The sequence below is a fragment of the Enoplosus armatus genome, chromosome 7, assembly GCF_043641665.1.
Source record: "Enoplosus armatus isolate fEnoArm2 chromosome 7, fEnoArm2.hap1, whole genome shotgun sequence".
Classification (NCBI taxonomy): Eukaryota; Metazoa; Chordata; class Actinopteri; order Centrarchiformes; family Enoplosidae; genus Enoplosus; species Enoplosus armatus.
Window position 1 is genome coordinate 19,258,655 of NC_092186.1, and position 17,670 is coordinate 19,276,324.

At 39.0% G+C, this 17,670-nt stretch overlaps 2 protein-coding genes across 2 annotated transcripts; both read left to right on the top strand.

Moving 5' to 3' along the window:
• The first annotated feature begins 531 nt into the window (after positions 1-531).
• On the top strand, positions 532-11,799 carry LOC139287777 (FYN-binding protein 1). The gene is made up of 16 exons (XM_070908950.1): positions 532-543; positions 2,276-2,894; positions 3,780-3,894; positions 4,755-4,807; positions 4,976-5,013; positions 5,301-5,332; positions 6,685-6,817; positions 7,370-7,532; positions 7,946-8,096; positions 8,327-8,343; positions 8,715-8,778; positions 8,978-9,020; positions 10,012-10,174; positions 10,648-10,681; positions 11,158-11,195; positions 11,309-11,799. Exons 1-16 carry the CDS (start codon positions 532-534, stop codon positions 11,335-11,337), a joined length of 1,704 nt encoding a protein of 567 aa, XP_070765051.1. The 3' UTR covers positions 11,338-11,799.
• Positions 11,800-14,200: 2,401 nt separating this feature from the next.
• pex11g (peroxisomal biogenesis factor 11 gamma) lies at positions 14,201-16,413 on the top strand. Its single transcript, XM_070909468.1, is given in 4 exon segments — positions 14,201-14,241; positions 14,706-14,884; positions 15,648-15,689; positions 15,803-16,413. Coding segments are annotated over 4 exon segments (513 nt in total). The 5' UTR covers positions 14,201-14,202; the 3' UTR covers positions 16,056-16,413.
• Positions 16,414-17,670: the final 1,257 nt, after the last annotated feature.

Consider the following 17,670-nt stretch of genomic DNA (forward strand, 5'->3'; position numbering starts at 1 on the left):
AATTCAAAATGCTTTACAGATGATTGACAAGCTGATGATAAGACAGCACAAATGATTTACTGGCTATTGGTGTAGCCTTAATACAGATCAACAGAAGACATCAATAGAGTCCGGCTTTCACACACCAGAAAATAATTTAAAGGGCAGCATGAGTTATGCCTATAATTGAATAATATTCTATTTATTTGACAGTCTTCATTTTGTCCCTTAGTTGTAAATATCTCTGCAGCACACCTGCACAGCTACAGTCTGTGGTGAGACCTTTTATAACATCTGCGATAACATGTCAGTGCCAGAGGAGGCAACACACACGTATAGATACACACACATGCATACACACACTGTGTTGCTGCTGCAGGCGTTCGCTGACTGGAAGTAGAAGCCCATGTGCGTGTCTTTTGTGGTGTAGAGGAAAAGGTTTTGTCTGTTTCCTCTGTTCCTTGTAATAAGCAGGACAGCTGCAAGCAGGGCATGCAGCTTATTGGTGCAGGAGTTACGGGGGGGGGGCATCTCTATGGTAACCGGTGCAGGATGCTAGCTGAGGTACAGAGGTGTGTGGTTGTGAGCACTTCCTGCTCTTCTTCACACACTGTTACAATTGTAGGTGTTCAAACAGTATGTGATGGGATTCTTTTATTACCATCATGTTGATGTGTTCATGTTTTGTTGACATAACAGAGGACAAGACGAGAAGTTGCTTTTAGTTCCACCATGTTTCCCTCCTTGCTGATCATATCTGTCGGTCTGTCAGTTAGCTAACCACTGCAATGATATTATTTCTGTTCGGAGCATTTCCCTCTTGATTGATTGATTCACTTGTTTAGGTGAGAATGACAACATCCAAACCCCAAATAACGCCACAGAGGCGCCTCAAAATAAGGAACTTCAGTCCTTACAAGATGACTGAGACTCATGTCGACACTGATGAGGGGACATTTTCTTTCAGTTTGGACTTTCGTCCACAGTAAACATGTTTTCAAGGGCTCCCTGGCCACTTTATACAATTGATAGCATCGTTATCAGTTATTGTTGACACTGTCAGAGGTGTTAATTCAACTATATGTTTATTACTGAGGTCATAGTTAGTGGTGAGTTTGTAAATGGGTTGGACAAAATATTAGAAACACCTCTCAGTGTAATGCAGTCCAGTACAAAACCACTGCAAACTACAACCTCAATAATAAACATATAGTTAAATGAAAACCTCTCTAACAGAGTCAATCACAACTTATTATCTTTGTAAAGGTGGCTGTGCTGCTGTTCTGGATTGCAGTCGGTTTTACAGGTATACCTAATAAAGTGTAAAAATGCTGGTCTTGAGTTTTTAAGACTTACTGTATGATCCTCTCACACATACAGCAGCAGAGTTCAACTTCAGTGTGAGGAACCAGACAGGAAATGACTTCTAAATATCCAGTTTAATAAGAATACAGAGACCGACATCAGTGTCTGATCAGCAGGCGAAAGCAGACGAGTTCATGATGCAAATGTTAAGTTAAGATAGTAAGTTAGTGAGTAAACTTTGTTTCAATAGCGCCTTTCAAAACCAGAGGTGCTTCACAGGTGCACTGAAAATACATTACCGTAAAATATAATAAGAATTTCAGAAAGTGGCCCAACATAGAGAAATAAAACAAAACATAAAAAGAACAACATTAAAAACATTGTGGTAAAAAATGAGATAGTCAAGATATCCAGCCTTATCCTCAGACACCATACCTGTGACCCTAAATGACCAAAATACAAAAGATGCAACAAAGACAAAAATAAATCTGTCATGAAATCAAAGTCAGGAACCCCCTTAATTGCCTCAAGCTTTGGTACAACATCATACTGCATTGTGTGTTAGTTACAGTTAAATGCAGTTAAAACAATCATCTGAATAAGTGGCAATGGAGCCTTTAATAGGAGTTCTATTTATTGTGTCTCAGTGAACAGAAATGAACAGAAATAAGATTTTAACGTATCATTAGTGATATGTAATTTGTTTTTATTGACCTCTGAGAGGATTACTCATTGTTGCCTTCAATATCTTACTGTTCAGACTTGTAAAAGCTTGTGTCTGCTGCACAGAGTTGGAGGAGACTTATCAGCTCTGTGAAGATCAAAACAACCAGGAAGCTGTGTTGTTGCACGGTGCATTCTCACTTCGTGGTGATAGCGTAGGGGTTTGACGTATTTGTGAGCGTGGGGGGCATGCCTTGCTGTGCTGCTAACTTCCTGCTTCAGAAACAGAGCTGCTGCAGTGGAGTTTGTGCTCCTGTGTTGTTGTCAGGGGGAGAGCATTGATGTCAAGGCTCTGAGGGCCAAGTTCAACAACAAGGCCAGCACCTCGGACACCAGCAGCCGAGACAGCGGCTCCCCGAAATCTCCACGACCTGGGTTTGGGAGGGCGATCCTGCCAGTGACAGAGAACAATCTGGCCCATCACAGACTGTCTCCTACGGTTCCTCCTCCTCTGGTGGCTGGCCCAGGCCTGGTGAGGTTCCCGAGGGCAGAACCAATGGCAGCCTCCATCCCCTCCAGACCATTCCCTCCACCGCCTCCCAATCATGGAGTCAGAGCATCCATCCAGCCGGCAGACGCCAAAAAGGTCAAGCAGACAGGAGAGATGCTACAAAACATGATGCAGAGGCACCAGAGACCTCCAGGAACCAAACCAGCCCCGGCTCCAGCTCCAGTTCAGGCTCCTGCACCAGCTCCCATCTCCACCCCTCTACCGCTCAGGCAGCAGCCACGACAGAGGGGTGCAGGGGATGTGACCCCGCTGAGAAAACCCCTGCCCCCTGAAGGACCCCTACCTTTGAAACCAAAACGGCCTCCCAATGTCAACCTGGAGCCCTTTCTGAGGTTCAACCGAGGACCTGCCCTTCCTGGCCCAAGAAAGCGTGACAGTAAGTCTTTCAGGCTCATTTGCTCCCAGATTTGTGATTATGTAGGACTCATCTAATAAATTAAATAGACATTCCTGATGTCTAACTGGAATTTCAATGCTTATATCTTTCTGGATTCATGTTTTCCCAGATGAAAAGCAGACAGTCGAGGTTCATTCTATTATATATATAGAATTAACCAGGCAAAATCATCCAAATCATGGCTGCTGGATTTGGAAGATTAGTCAATAAAGGAGAAGGACAAACTAGTTTATTTCCTGCCGTGTTATCATTTTGTCTTTTTCATACGACATTTTGACATGGCACAGCAGGAAAAGCACAGGTGTTACTACTATATTAATGATGACCGAATTCCATTTAGCTGCTTCATTTTCAGGGTCCTGATGTTGTGCATGCTGGCTCACCATCGCACTGTCATGATTTACTGGGACACTTGAACAGGACGAAACCGTCGTTAATGTTATGAGTGACAGCTGTGACAAAATGTCTGCTGTGAAAAAGCCTGTTGATGAAGCATGTTACCATTTTACTTTTCCATGTAAAATGATATTCATATCGTTTTATTGCATTAAAATAGATACATTGAAATTTAAAATTAGTTTAGTTAAATAATTAGTTATTTTTCTTTAACAAATTAATATTTAAAAAGCATTCTTTAAAACAAGTCAAATCTCTGACAAATGTGCTATGTTTCTGTAATGTGGTAATTAACAGCAGTAATGCTCGCTAAAATAAAACAAATACGTTTCAGCATATTTGTCATGAATATTTGTCTTTTTGTTGACTGTCCATTCTAGAGAGTTGACGTGACAGTTGGTTTCTGGTTGTCTGTCTCATTTGGCCGTAACTTTCTTCACATAAAGACGATCTCTCTGGTTCTCTCAGCAGGTTCCCCTGGCTCAGCCGGCAGAAAGATGTCTTTACCTGCAGTAATCAGTCCTCCAAAACCACCACAAAGATCCAACAAACCCAAAGGGCTGCCGCGCCAAGTAGCCTCCGTGTGAGTAACTAGTTTACTAGTGTCTGCAGTTAATTACTCTTTAACTAGTTCACACGATGTTGGTGTTAGTTCAGTACCTGCAGGGATGTACATGCAGAGAAAAGTGACTTTGTTTTTGATTTCATGTCATTTATTTCACACACAGTCAGCAATAATAAAATCACTGAAAAAATAAAATCAGACTCTAATTTAGAGTCTCTACATGACATACTTACATACTCAACTATCTAATGAGGGCAAAATTATGCCATTACAAATAATCTTAGTCTTAGCTGGCAGAGATCAAAAACAGAGCTAAAAAAGAAGGAATATTAGATTTACATTCTCCAGGTGACCAGAAACACGACCCCAACTGAATGCTAATGTTGCTCCGTATCTGCTGGATGTGTAAATTAGAAACAATCAACCTAAAACTTGTTTCCTCTGACCCCAAGTGTCCAAAAAAATCAGTTATTGCTGGTTTAAGAATTCAAAAGTAGAGGCGTTAGAAAAATAATAAGCTCAAAAATAAATATCGGTAAGCACTACAGAATGAAAACCAAAGGATTCAGATAAAGACTTTGTCACAATAAAGCCTGATATTTGGGGGTAAATATAACATATTATTATAATATGAAAGATATTTTACTGTCTGTTTGCTTGTTTCTTCGTTTCTCGGTGTCTTCCTTTCCTTGTCTCTCCCATGTGAGCATTGCAACACTGTCTACTACAAATGCTATATATTTTGAAAGAAATGCCCAGATGATGGTTTGATTAACATTTTTTACGCATTTCAAATGGTCAGTGCAGATATAATGAAACATTTCGTAAGTAACTGCTGAATAATGAAAAGGCAAACATGTTTTGTTTATTGATTGCAGAGACATTGATGATAACCAGGACTATGATGACATTGCAAGCTTTGAGAAGAACGGTAACAATAACAGCTTGTTGATTGGTGCATGACTGCAGCTTCTTTTTGTTCTTGAAGCTCTTGTTCTTCTTCCATTTCCTTGTATTATTATAATAACCAAGCATTTTGTAAGAGAACGTGCCACTTTTTCAAATGGAAGACATCCCTTTCATGTCTTTATATCCACAGAGTCCTGGAGTGACAACAGCTCACAGTGTATGGACAGGGTAAGGGCAGAAATAATGCCACCCATTTTAAGGATTCAAAACCAGGTGGCTCCTCTTCTGAGAACAGGTTGCACTAAAACTAGAAACTAAAATTAGAAAGAAGTTTAAATTACACTTTACAGTTGTTTGTATTACAGGAATATTCATTTATATTGTTGTGACAAATGACAATAAAACTCATTTCATTTTCTTGAAATGGGTGGCATTCCCCTTTAATCTAATCATTCCTGTATGAGAATGTTTGTCTTTGTTCTTTAAAAGTGAAAATAAAACATTTTCTCTTGTAGGATGATGACGACGTGTATGAGTCTATAGATGAGTAAGTATAAACTTTCTGTCTTTATCATTAAACCATTGTGTCTGTATAAGTTACGTGTTGTGGCTAAAAGTAGAAAGTGGCTGCAGCTGTGTGAGCATGTGGTAGGGCAGTGTTTTTATTATTTCTGTTGCTGCTATTGTTATTTTTGCACATACTGCTTGTACTCCTGAAGCAGCCACTAGTGCAACAACCTCTACTGCACCCACTATTACTTAAAAAGTTTCTCAATTATAGTTTTTTTGCTTTTGTCCTTAACTGACAACAATGTCTGCTCCTTTAGATTTAAAGTCATGAAGAAATAGCATTTTGTGAGAGAAGTTTCTGTGTGGTCGGACAAAATGTCTCTGTGAAGCAAAATTAAATGCACACAATGTGTGATGATATTCATACATTTAGGTTATGTATAGTTTATAAGTTGTGTCTGTGATTCCTGTCAAAGCAGGATATAGTGACAAAACACAGGGCGGACTGTTGAAATGTGGGCAGATTGGAAAAAACAGAAAAAATGAAAGGTGGTGAAGTTTGTGGGATACTGCAGTTGGTAAAACAGTTTACTGTGAAGTGCTGAAAGAATGAATTCAGTCCTCAGGACACAATCATGTTGATTGTTGTCACTTATGTAACGTATAACATTAAGGTATAATCAGTCAATTTTTTTAACCACAAATATACACCTTTTTCCAGAGAGTCAAAGTAAAGAAACTACTTTGAGATACTTTGTAATGACATGTTTTGTCGTGTCTCAAGGGATGGTAATGCCAGTCTGTTGTTCTATTGAATTGGATAGCCATGAAATTTTGTACAGACATTTCATGATCCCCAGATGATTAAGTCTACTGACTTTTCCTCTAGCCCCACCAAGAGGTTCACATTTGCTGTTTTGAGTGAAACAACTATTAGATGGTTTGCCATGAAATTTGGTTCACACATTCAATGTTCCCCTCTGGATGAATTGTTTGTTCTTAGGACTTTGATCCTCTGACTTTTCATCTAGAGCCACCCAGCCAGAATTTTAATTTGTCCAGTACTTTAGTTTTAGTTTTAGTACAAACTACCGACACACTCATCAGCCTTAGCTGTGTTGAGTGCTAATTAGCTAATGTTAGTGTGCTAACACGGTACACTAATATGTTGAACATGGTAAAGATTATACCTGGTGAACATCAGCATGTTACAGTAACATTGTCATCAAGAACATGTTAGCATTTAGCTCACAGCACAGCTATGCACAGCTATGCACAGCCTCACAGAGTCACTAGCATGGCTGTAGATTCTTGTAGAGGCTTGTTCTTCATGTAGTATTTGTAAGATGTGACTTTATGACATTTCTCATTTTAATTGTTCCACTATAGGGACCCGGTGGAGATAAACCGGGTAAATGCTGAGAAGAAAAACAAAAAGGAAACAAAGAGGCAACGGGAGCAGGAGAAGAAAGATCAGATGGAGCATCAGAAAATAGAAAATGAGTTGAGGAGGAACTTTCAGGTAAGGAACCAAAAACATTTGTCCTTTAAGATCAGATAGCATCATTTTTGTATTTAGCTGTTGTGAATGACGAATAATACTTTTTAACTGACATAACGCTGAAGCAAGTTGAAAAGTAAATTGATTAAATTATATAGCGCTTTTCAACCTTCACAATTCCCGAAACGCTTTACAGCTAAGTATCATTGACCCATTCACTCACACATTCAAACACCGATGGTGACCGAGCTGCCATGCAAGGTGCTGGTCTCCATCGGGAGCAACTTAGGGTTCAGTGTCTTGCTCAAGGACACTTCGACATGACGGGGGAGCCAGGGATCGAACCACCACCACCCGCTCTACTTTGCTCTACCTCCCGTGCAACAGTGCTAACCACTGCACCACCATGCCGCAAAAATTTGAATATTGTACTGACTGGAAAAGATCTAATCTAACTTAGCTGACATCCTTAAACACTGAGGTTTTTCGAATCAGCCCACTCCATCCCCATCCAAATCTCATTCATTTACGTTGATTGTTAACTTTTACAGCTTTATTTCTGTCCTTCTGTAGTTGCAAGGGGAGGTGGAGGTTCTTCATACAGCCAGAGTCCGGCATGACTGGCATGGAGGAGGGAAGCTGGACCTCAGCGTACAACAAGGCGAGAGTGTGGAGATCCTCCGAGTGAAGAATAACCCAGGAGGCAAATGGTTTGCTCGATCTCTGAACGGAAACTGTGAGTTTCACTTATCTCAATCAAGCAGATAGAAAACTTTCCAACCTGAGCTTCTCTTTAGAGCTACAACGTTAGGCCTCTGAGTTAGGCATAAAGCAGCACTTCATGATGCAAATCACTATAAAAACTCAACTTTTTGTTGTAATTGGTTCAAACAGTGATACATGGTTCTAGTAGACATTTTCAAAAAATACAAATATAAATCTTGTGTAAGACCGTACGCTGTGACATATTTCATTTCTTACCATTAATTTAGAGATGTGAATTGAGAGCCACAATATCTAAACATGATACATATTTTATGTGGTTTCATATGGAGATGCAATGTGATAATATTGGTTGTCATTCTTTGCATTAGATGGGTCTGTGTTGACTCACACACTGATTTGTCTTTATTTTGTGATACCTTGCAGACGGATACATCAGCAACACATGTGTGGATGTTGACTATGAGGCAGTGAAGCGCCAATTACTGCAGTCCAGAAAAATAGACACATCACCATTGCCTCCTCCACCTCCAGACCCCCCGAGGATGTTAAATGTAGAGTCCGATAACAGAGACGGGTACAGTGGATCATGTTTATCCTGTTGTACTGAATATGTATTCTTGACATATTTTTGATATTGTGAGAAAAATGTCCTCAGCCAACTTGTCACAAAGGTTTTAAAGTCATTTTTAGCCTGCCATCAGTGATTAGCTACTCTGTAATTCCACCTGTAAACTGGTTGCATTTCTTTCTCAGTTTCACCAACATCTGTTCCAACTAACATGTTATGTTTCCTCTAATCTGCAGCATGTTTGAAGATGATGGTAAGTGACAACACACCCCACATATACATTAATGGCAGATCAGGATTAGATACCAAGTAAAATCTCACATACCTCTTTAGTTTTTATTTAACTAAAATAAAGACCAGATGTTTTGGTTTAAGTCACTTTGTCTTTTATTAAAAGCTTAATAGGGATTCACAATGGGAACCAGTAGCCACTGGAGAAAAGTCTTAAAAAGTAAAAAGCAATAATTCTCCATCCAGATTGCTCAGTAGGATATTTGTCAACTAGAAGATGACCAAATTAATTAAATATGCTTGGCTTGCTTATAGTGTGGGTCATGGAAGTTGTATACTTTAATGTTAATGATTAGTATCTATTTATGAGACGACAAAATGTTTTGTCCTCAGATGATGACTATGACGATGTTCAACCAATGAGTGGAGATTTCCCTCCACCACCGCCTGAAATCAGGTATCTATTCAGTGAAAGTGAACAGGAAATGAGAGCTTAAGATATTGACAGCTTTATTTATATAGATCTGATAAGTGTTGAGACCGGGTGAGGAAATGTTTTTTATTAATATGTGCAAGAAAAGCTGCAAAAATGTGTTGGTGATGAATGCATGTGTATGCTTCTTGATTAACTGTTAAATCGTCATATTTATTTCCAGCATAGATCCCAAAGTGGCGAAGGAGCTAAAAAAAAAATTTAAGGTAAACAGTTTTCACACTTTCACACCAGATTATTTGGTTATAGAGGTAGATAAAGCAGAGTGTCATCGGCGTAGCGGGGAAAGGAAATGTTCACATTGTGTTTATTATATGTTTTTGTGTTTATTATTCGTCCAATGGAAAACATATATAGAAAGAAAAGAACAGGGCCCATTATGGATCCCTGAGGAACTCCACATACACCCCACAATGATGATAACATAAATATTTGGCAGTGCCCCCATAGAGTGCTGCAGGAATGAGTACTAAAACCCACAAATTAGTTTGCATTTTTACACTTCCAGTTCCCTCGTCACGAAGTCAATGGGTTTTTGATTCAATGCCTGAAATAAGGTCTGTGGTTAACACAAGTTTAAGAGATTTTAATGTTTTGTTCCACGACATAAAACACGTCAGTAGATACCCCACTCATGAATTTTGAAGCCTTTACGTGTTTTAAAAAAGACGGTTGCAAACAAGTGGCTAAATAAGACTACAGTGGTTGTCGTGGACATTAACGTCTTCATGCCAAACACGGAAAGTCATCTACTCAGTAGTCCACCTTTACTGCCTCATTGTGTTTATTCTCTATATCTGTCTATGTATCTATATTACTCTATATTCTCTTAAAAGGTAAGATTAGTGGTGGTGACATTGAAGTAATGTGACCGTGGTGTAGTTTGTTTATAGCCTAACATTAGCGTTTTACTTCTGGCGATTCCATTTACGCTTCAAAATTCATGAAAGTGGTGTTAATTTGTGAATATTATCTTGCTGAACAAAATGTGTCAGTATTATACACTTTGCCACAGAGCTTATTTTTTGCAATAATCCAAAATTCCATGGAAAAATCCCATTGGCTTGTTGTCGAGGGAACCAAGGGGGGTGCTAACTTCCCGGATGGCCTACAAAAATACGTCATCTCTCCAATGCTCTATTAAGACTATTATTTTGAAAATGCTAAAAACTTATCGCTATAACTGTTGTTTCCCAGTATGATGGGTCTCTCAGGGTGCTGCACACCATGATGGTGGATCCTAATAGCATCATAAAGAAGCCAAGAGGGAAGGATCTGCACGTGATTCGGGGAGAAGTCCTGGACGTCATCCAGTTCACCAACAGCAAGAAAGCTCTGTGTCGCAACCAGTTTGGAAAATGTATGTAAACACTTCACAACACTTTTTGATTGTATGTTATTTTAATCTGCAGCATGTGATACATGAACAGTTTGTGGAGGTGACTGGCTTCAGAAAAAGAGTAAGGGTTGATTGGTGTAATGATATAAATATTTGTATAACCAGGAGTGTCAATGAGCAAAACAGTGTCACCCAGATTTCTAAATTCCTGTTTTCAAGAGCAATCAATTGTATGCATTTGAGCCTCAGTTCTTTATCATATTTATCACATTACATGGCACAAGAAAGACAATTGACTCCACAAAAATACACACTGCTGCATTGAAGTAAGTTAGAGAAGTTAGAAAAGTTAGAAAGCCATATTGTTATGATTATGTGATTAACAACACTACAGCCATGCTAGCAGCTCTGTGAAGCTGTACTTAGGCACAAGCACCGTGTCTTTTGGAGAAATCTATTTTTTATTAAACTGTGTTTTGTCTCACCTGTCACAGATGGTTATGTAGCCAGATCTCTTCTTCTTCCAATGTAAGTGAATCTTCATCAGTTTATTATGTGCCACCATTTGCATTACTGTAATTTATGCTCTTTATACTATAAGCAAATAATAATGAATTGTATTTCTGTAATTATATTTTAATAGTATGGTAACAGCTCAACTTTGACTTGATTGATTGTTTAATTGATTTTTTTAATGATTCTTTTCATAGTGTAGATTAAATTAGTAATTTTTACAACTATATTACGCTGCATGAACAGAGGCTATTACCAGATCTGCCAAAGTTGCACATATAGATATTCAATGTACTGGATGCACCCATTTTTACAAATCTAAACATAGTACTCATCTCTCTATTTCATCCATGTTTAAATATAATGCATTTTCTCCTCATATACGATTAAACTCAATTAAAACTCAATTTTACTCAATGTTAACAAGTTTAATAGAACATCAATAGAAATAACTTGTATGCAGTCAGTTTAACATCAATCTTCCTTTGCAGGGAAGGAGACATTTACGACGATGTTGACTATTCAGGCGGTGAGTTATAATGAATGTCAAGCAAACTGTGCTACTGTAATTTCCAGTGTAATCTGAAAGATTCACTTTTGAAAACCCATGTGTTTGTCTGAATTTTTTCTTTTTTATTTCAGACATCTACGACAACGACTCTCCACAATAAACACACTGATTATTAAAGCATGTCAAACTAAACACACACACACTCAAACAGCGAGAGAGAGAGAGAGAGAGAGAGAGAGAGAGAGAGACAGAAACAAACTATATAAAAACTGAAAAACATGGATACACGTTTGTTTTATTTGACTCCACTTTGCATTCAATTAAACAGGATTCAAACACAGCCAGGCTGCCTGTTACAAATGAGGTGGAAAAGAAAAGAGCTGTCTGGCTCATCCACAAACAAACTAGCTGATATAAAACTAAAACTATATAGACAGACAGATACACACTCGCTTACACACACATACTGTACGTGCCCTGTGCTGGGAATAACAAACTTGTCTTCAATGCATTGTTTGTCAAACTGCTTGTATAGAAAATGAATACACTATGACTGTAGCTTTGTGTGTTGCTCGACCTCTGAGATAATGTAAAATAAATGAATAAACTTTTTTTCTGGTAATTGTGTCCCAGATTGAATGTACTCTATTCTTTCTTTTTTTAATCAAAAAGAAAAATGCTTAACCCGTGCAAGTGTTATGTTTAGTAAAGTGGAGGAGGAATGTGGACATTACCTCTGAGATGTATTAAAATAATCTGTGAGCTGAACTGCACTACAAAACCAGAACTCAAGAACTGCAATAAGTACATCAATACTAGCAATTTACATTCTAATATGAATTTGGGGGAAAAAAATGTGAGAGATGACTCTCACTCTGCGTGTAGGTGCACAGCCATGCAGCAAGCTAAACATACTTCCAGTAAAGGTTGAAAACAGCAGTTGGCCTTTAATGTTTTTACAGGAAGAAACTAATTCAGTGGTAGTGATTACAAATCATGAAGAGATCAGATACCAAAAACCTCGTAAAAGGAATAAAAAGCATTAAGTTGCCAGTCAAAGATCAACACTAAGTCCTTATAGGAAGTAAACATACACAGAGTCCAATTAAAAAGAGTAAAAACAGCTCAACAGTAGGCGTACATCAACAGTTAAAATGTTGTATTAGCAACACATTAGGCTCAGACAGCGAGCTTGGTTAGAATAAGATGATCATTGCATGTATAAAGATTGTTCACAAGGGTTAGGGTTAGGGTTAGAAACAAGTTGGTTTTTTTAATTGGTGCGAAATATAGATTGGTAAAAAAAAACCTCCATTCTAGAAAATCAGCATTATTTTCTACAATACCTTTACTGTATTTACTGCACACACCAGTCAGTACTGTTGAAGCTGAAATGGTGTTTTCCCAAACTGAGGAGGGCAGCAGTACACCATCGCTGCGTCTCGTCTGTACGAAAAGAGAAAAAGAAGAAGAAGTTGTTCGATTGAGTCGGTGATCGTCTACTTGAGTCTGCTTGGGAGACTTCCTGTTTCAAAGTCCAGCTGGAAACTGGTGCAGGTATAGCAGTTAGAAGTGGAGATGTTAATGCAGGAGCTTCGTATATCTGTGTGTATTTGTTGTGCAGCGTTGTGAGTGTGTTTGAGCAGCAGACGGACATGCAGGAGGCCGTGGAGTCTCTGGTGCGACTGCTGGAGTCATACAGAGGGAGAGATAAAGTTGTAAGTCCTCACATAGTCCTGTTTAAATGATCAGGGGTGCAAAGAAACACCTCCTTGTTATCTTTATAATTCCTTACTTTTATGTACCTTTGGTTTTATATTCAATCTTCAGTGTAAGTTTCAGGAAGTTTCAACATGGGTTTAGTTCAGTGTTTACTGCCAGCTGCATTGAGAGTTTACACCAGAGTCACATTGAACACATTACATTTCCTCCAGTATTAACCATTAATAAAGCCATTAGTTACACCGTTTATACCCTTAAGACAGGGTGGCTTATTAGAGAGTGGCTCTGAAATGTAAATACAAGATACTAGTGCAGTAAAATGACGCACATCATTTTCAGATCGCTTTTAATTATGTATTATTACTTCAGAAATGTTTAAATACTTCATGAATATTGTTACTGTTATATTATCAGTAGTGATACTTTGATAATCAATTTTTCTAGCAAAAATGCCAAACATTCTGTGGTTTCGGCTTTTTAATTGTGTGGATTTGCTCATTTTTTCATCCTGGTAAACTGAAAATGGTTTGGAGACCAAAAAAACCTATTGAAGCTGCCACCTTGAGCTCTGGGAAATTGTGTTGGGAAATAGTGGCCATTTTCAATATTATCTCATGTTTTATTGACCAAACAATTAACTGAGGAAATGATGAGCAGATGAATCACTAATGAGCATGAAGTCGCAGCCCAAGTTGCTGGCTAGTGGAAAAAAAATGCATTTAGGTCCAGATGCTCTACAGCTCTTAAGTTGTCAAAGGGCTTCTCCAAAACTTGGCAACGTCTTTTTTAATGGCTTATAACTGATCTATAAAGTATTAGTAAATTATCTATAAACATTCATAAAGCCATTAGTCACAACATATAAACCATTCATAAAGGGTGGCATATTAGACAGTGGTACCTTTCAAATATTTCAAATACTAGACTGCATTATAGTTAAATACTGGTTTTTTTTTCACTTTTTATTTCAGAAATGCTGCAATTCTTGCATAAGACCACACTGCACAAAATTATGTCAGCCTAAAAATGAGTAAAAATTGTTCCACGAAATATAAAAAGAGATCAACTTTCACTCCATCCCCGAAAGTAAATTCTCCTCCTGTCTCCCCAGAGTACTACCCGGTGTTTCCTGCTGTCTTTTCAGATCCGGACGGTCTGTTACGGCTCCCAGCTGGTTGGAGGAGTTCTTTCCCGGAAGGCAGAAACAGACGCTTCATCCCACCGGCTCGGGAAAAGTCTGCTGCTGTTTTCTGCTCAGCTCAGCCACTGCCGGACGGTGCTGAGGCTGTTTGATGATCTGTCCATGCTGGCCTACTCCCGCAGCTATGGGATGGGAGCCGGGGTGAGACACACGTCGACACTCTGCTCCATCCTCTTCTTCCTCACAAGTCTTTCCATTCTTCATAATTCCGTCAGGGAGAGATGGATCTTTGTATTGGATACTAGAATTTGAACACATTTTGACAAAGATAAGAGTGATTATTTTGTTTGCTTTCATTACAGTTCCCATGAAGCTTTGACAGTGGCTGTGTTTGCTAAGACTGCCAGGACACATTGTTGATTAATTCAAAATATTAGTTGTTTGTTAAAATGGAAAAGTGCTCAAATTTCACCCACCAGTACTGCAGTAGCTACTAATTTATGAGGTGTAATACAATATAGACAGAAAAAATGTGAATATCATGTTTTTAAACAATCATTAGTTATGTTCTCTGTTCTCTGTGATACATAAATACACAGTTTCACCATGTGCTTTGGTATTACCCTGTAACATGCAGCATTAATGCATGCTGATGTCTTTCAAAGGAGGAGGACGCAGGCGTGCGCTGGATATCGGTGCTGACCAATGTGGCCGACCAGCTGTACTACCCTTGTGAACACATCGCGTGGGCCGCTGACGCTGAGCTCATCAAAGTGAAGTCTGATAAGTGGTGGCTGTTCAGCACAGTGCTGTGGGGAACCTCGCTGCTGCTGGGAATACTCAGGTCTGAGATCGTCTGTCCACAAACGTCCGTTTTCCGAAAAGACAAATGTTGATAATGATAAAAATGGGAAAAAAAAATCAACATTTTTCTAAAATCAACAATGAATTGATCCTTCTAACAGGTATTTTCTGTGTTGATATACCTTCAGTCCTCTGTGCCACAGAGCTCCACTGTTGTCCAAAAACAAATTAAAAACACATTGATGAGACACACTGTTGCACTGGGCGACATGTTCCCTCATTACAATGAACACAGGCACTGTAGTTTATTTTCAGTCAGTCCCACATACACCGCCCTGCTGCTGTAAATACTCAGAAGAGCACCAAATGTGTATTAATCCACGGCTGAAATTAGTCCCCAACAAAACACTCCTCCTGAAACACTCCTGTTGGAGTAACGATTGTTAAAAACTACAGCGCCACGCTTTTTTCAAAATGAAATGATTTGTGACGTGTTTTTTAAGATGTATGTCTTGAGTAGGACCCAATGGGCTTGGGCGTTGTGTGCCACCGTGAGGATGAGTAGATCGGGAGTATTGAAAGACAGACTTGGTTGTTGGTTTTGGTCTTTTCATGGGATTTAATGACAGTAAGAAAAATGTAGGATATTGCCACCATTTAAGTAAATTAAAGATGATCATGTTAAAAAAAATAATTTGTGAAGCAATTTGGAAGATTGAGCACTAACTCAGTCACTTGCTTTACTTGCTGAATATGGAGCGAGTGGCTAAGTTGAAGTGTCATGTGAATCTTTTGCTCATTAGATCTCTCCGAGTTCTGCTGCTCCTGAAGAAGAAGCTGAAGAGATATGAGAGGGACGGAGGTGGCAACAGGTGTTGTATCTACAGTTTTCACTCTCTTTGGGAAAAAAAAGGGATTCTCGTGCGTGAAACATTGTTCTGTCATGGAAAAGTTCAACCCACATGTCCTGATGAACCAGTGTGTCTTTCTCCTGCAGTCGCTCTCAGCTCCGCAGACAGATGCGAGGGGAGGTTCTGTCTGTCCTCAGCAGCATGGCTGACCTCAGTAATGCCATCCATTGGATGCCGCCCGGCTTCCTGTGGGCGGGACGATTCCCCAACTGGCTGGTGGGGCTGATGGGCACCATCTCGTCTCTGATTGGTTTGATCCAGATGAACGTCGGCGACAGTGACCAGACAGACAGTACATAGTCTTCACCTCACAGTGAGGAATAGATGAATGAGGTGCTGAGTGAGAGGATGCGTAGCAGATCTTAAATGTGATCAGATTTTAGTCCGACTGTCTGTGGAGATTAATTTCAGGTCTTTAGCAAGTAAAATGTAGCAGACTTCTAGGCAATTATCCAAGTGCTTAATCAGATGTGACTGAAAGCCTCATCATGACTGTGTGTGTCATTACATACAGATAAAAGTATTTACATGGCATGTCAGTACAGCATAGAGGTTTTCAGAAAGCAGGATTCAGATCCAACATGACAGTAAAGTCCTAGTGACGTTGTGGTTAATTGGAGGCAGCTCCTGGGGTAAATTGTTTTTGTATTCAGCACATAATACCTCTTACTCTTTGTTCTCTGAGATTGTTTTAGTGCAGCCAAGTTTCCAAAAACAACAACTTTGGCTGGAACGACAACTCTTTTGCCTAAGGAGTAAAAGACTGCTTACTTCCTTGTTTTCAATATGCAAAGAAGCCAGAGACTTCATCCTGTACCTGGCAGGTCACAGGCTGATTCTTGCAGCAACCACTGTGTTTTACAGTAGGTTCAAGTGCAGAGGAGAAGCACCAAACCTGTCCAGTCAATCGCCCCGAGAAGGTAAATGCACAAGTAGCTAAAACAGGGATGATAATTGTTGTCTTTAGAAATTAAATCTGTGTGGTGATTTTAAGAGAAATACTATGATGCTGTGAAAAGGCTGGTAAATTGTTGCTTTACATACAAACTCCATGCACGTGATTTTCAATTTTGCATGGGATCACTCAAGTAAAAATGTGATTTGTCACATAATGACATAAGACCAAGTCAGTGTTTGTTTAAATAATGTAATGACCTCGAGCTACACTACAACAACTGGTTCCACCAGTAAATTCATCTGGCTTTCAAGTTGTACTAACTGTTGAAATTAGCTGCAAAAATATCTGACTTGCATTAAAGAATCAGTGGAAAACAGCCCACAGACAACACTGATGGAGTTCTATGTGGAAACAGTCTTTGTTGCTGGTCAAATAGGACAGAAACTGCTTGAAATGTAAATTGAATTATATGTAAAGTTTTTAGATTATGTAAACTAATTAACTTTTAACTTCTAATAAATTTAAATATGTCCTCTCTTTGATCGTTTTATTGGCGTGTGATTGATCAGGTCTGGAAGGTTCGACATGACGTGTGCAACCGTTGCCTTCAAGTGCTGACGGACGGATCGTTACTGAGAGTAAATACATAATCATGGTTAAATTCTACATCAGAAACTGTTCAAAGTCGATCATATTCAAGGTTTGTATGTAACTCCGGATTTGGAAAAGTGCTCAAAATAGAGTTTGTGATTAAGTTATGTGTAGAGATGTACAGAAAAGGAAGAAGAAATCAGAGCCTGAAGCTACAAGAAGACATGAACGCAGCACAACTACAGAGTCGGCCACTAAATAAAAACTGTCTAGTCGACAGCAGCAGTAATGACAGGAAAACTCTGCTTCATATCGTGACTTTTACCCTTGGATTATGTGAAATGATTATATTTACGTTGCTGTTAGTATGACGAATAAAACGAAGCCAAAGTTTTGGAAAAGACTCAAATCCCACAACACGTCAAC

Excerpts from the sequence above, each read along its gene's own strand:
- LOC139287777 (XM_070908950.1), top strand. Across the intron at positions 4,808-4,975 it reads TGCAAGCTTTGAGAAGAACG|AGTCCTGGAGTGACAACAGC; the intron begins GTAACAATAACA and ends TTATATCCACAG. Across the intron at positions 10,682-11,157 it reads AGATCTCTTCTTCTTCCAAT|GGAAGGAGACATTTACGACG; the intron begins GTAAGTGAATCT and ends CTTCCTTTGCAG.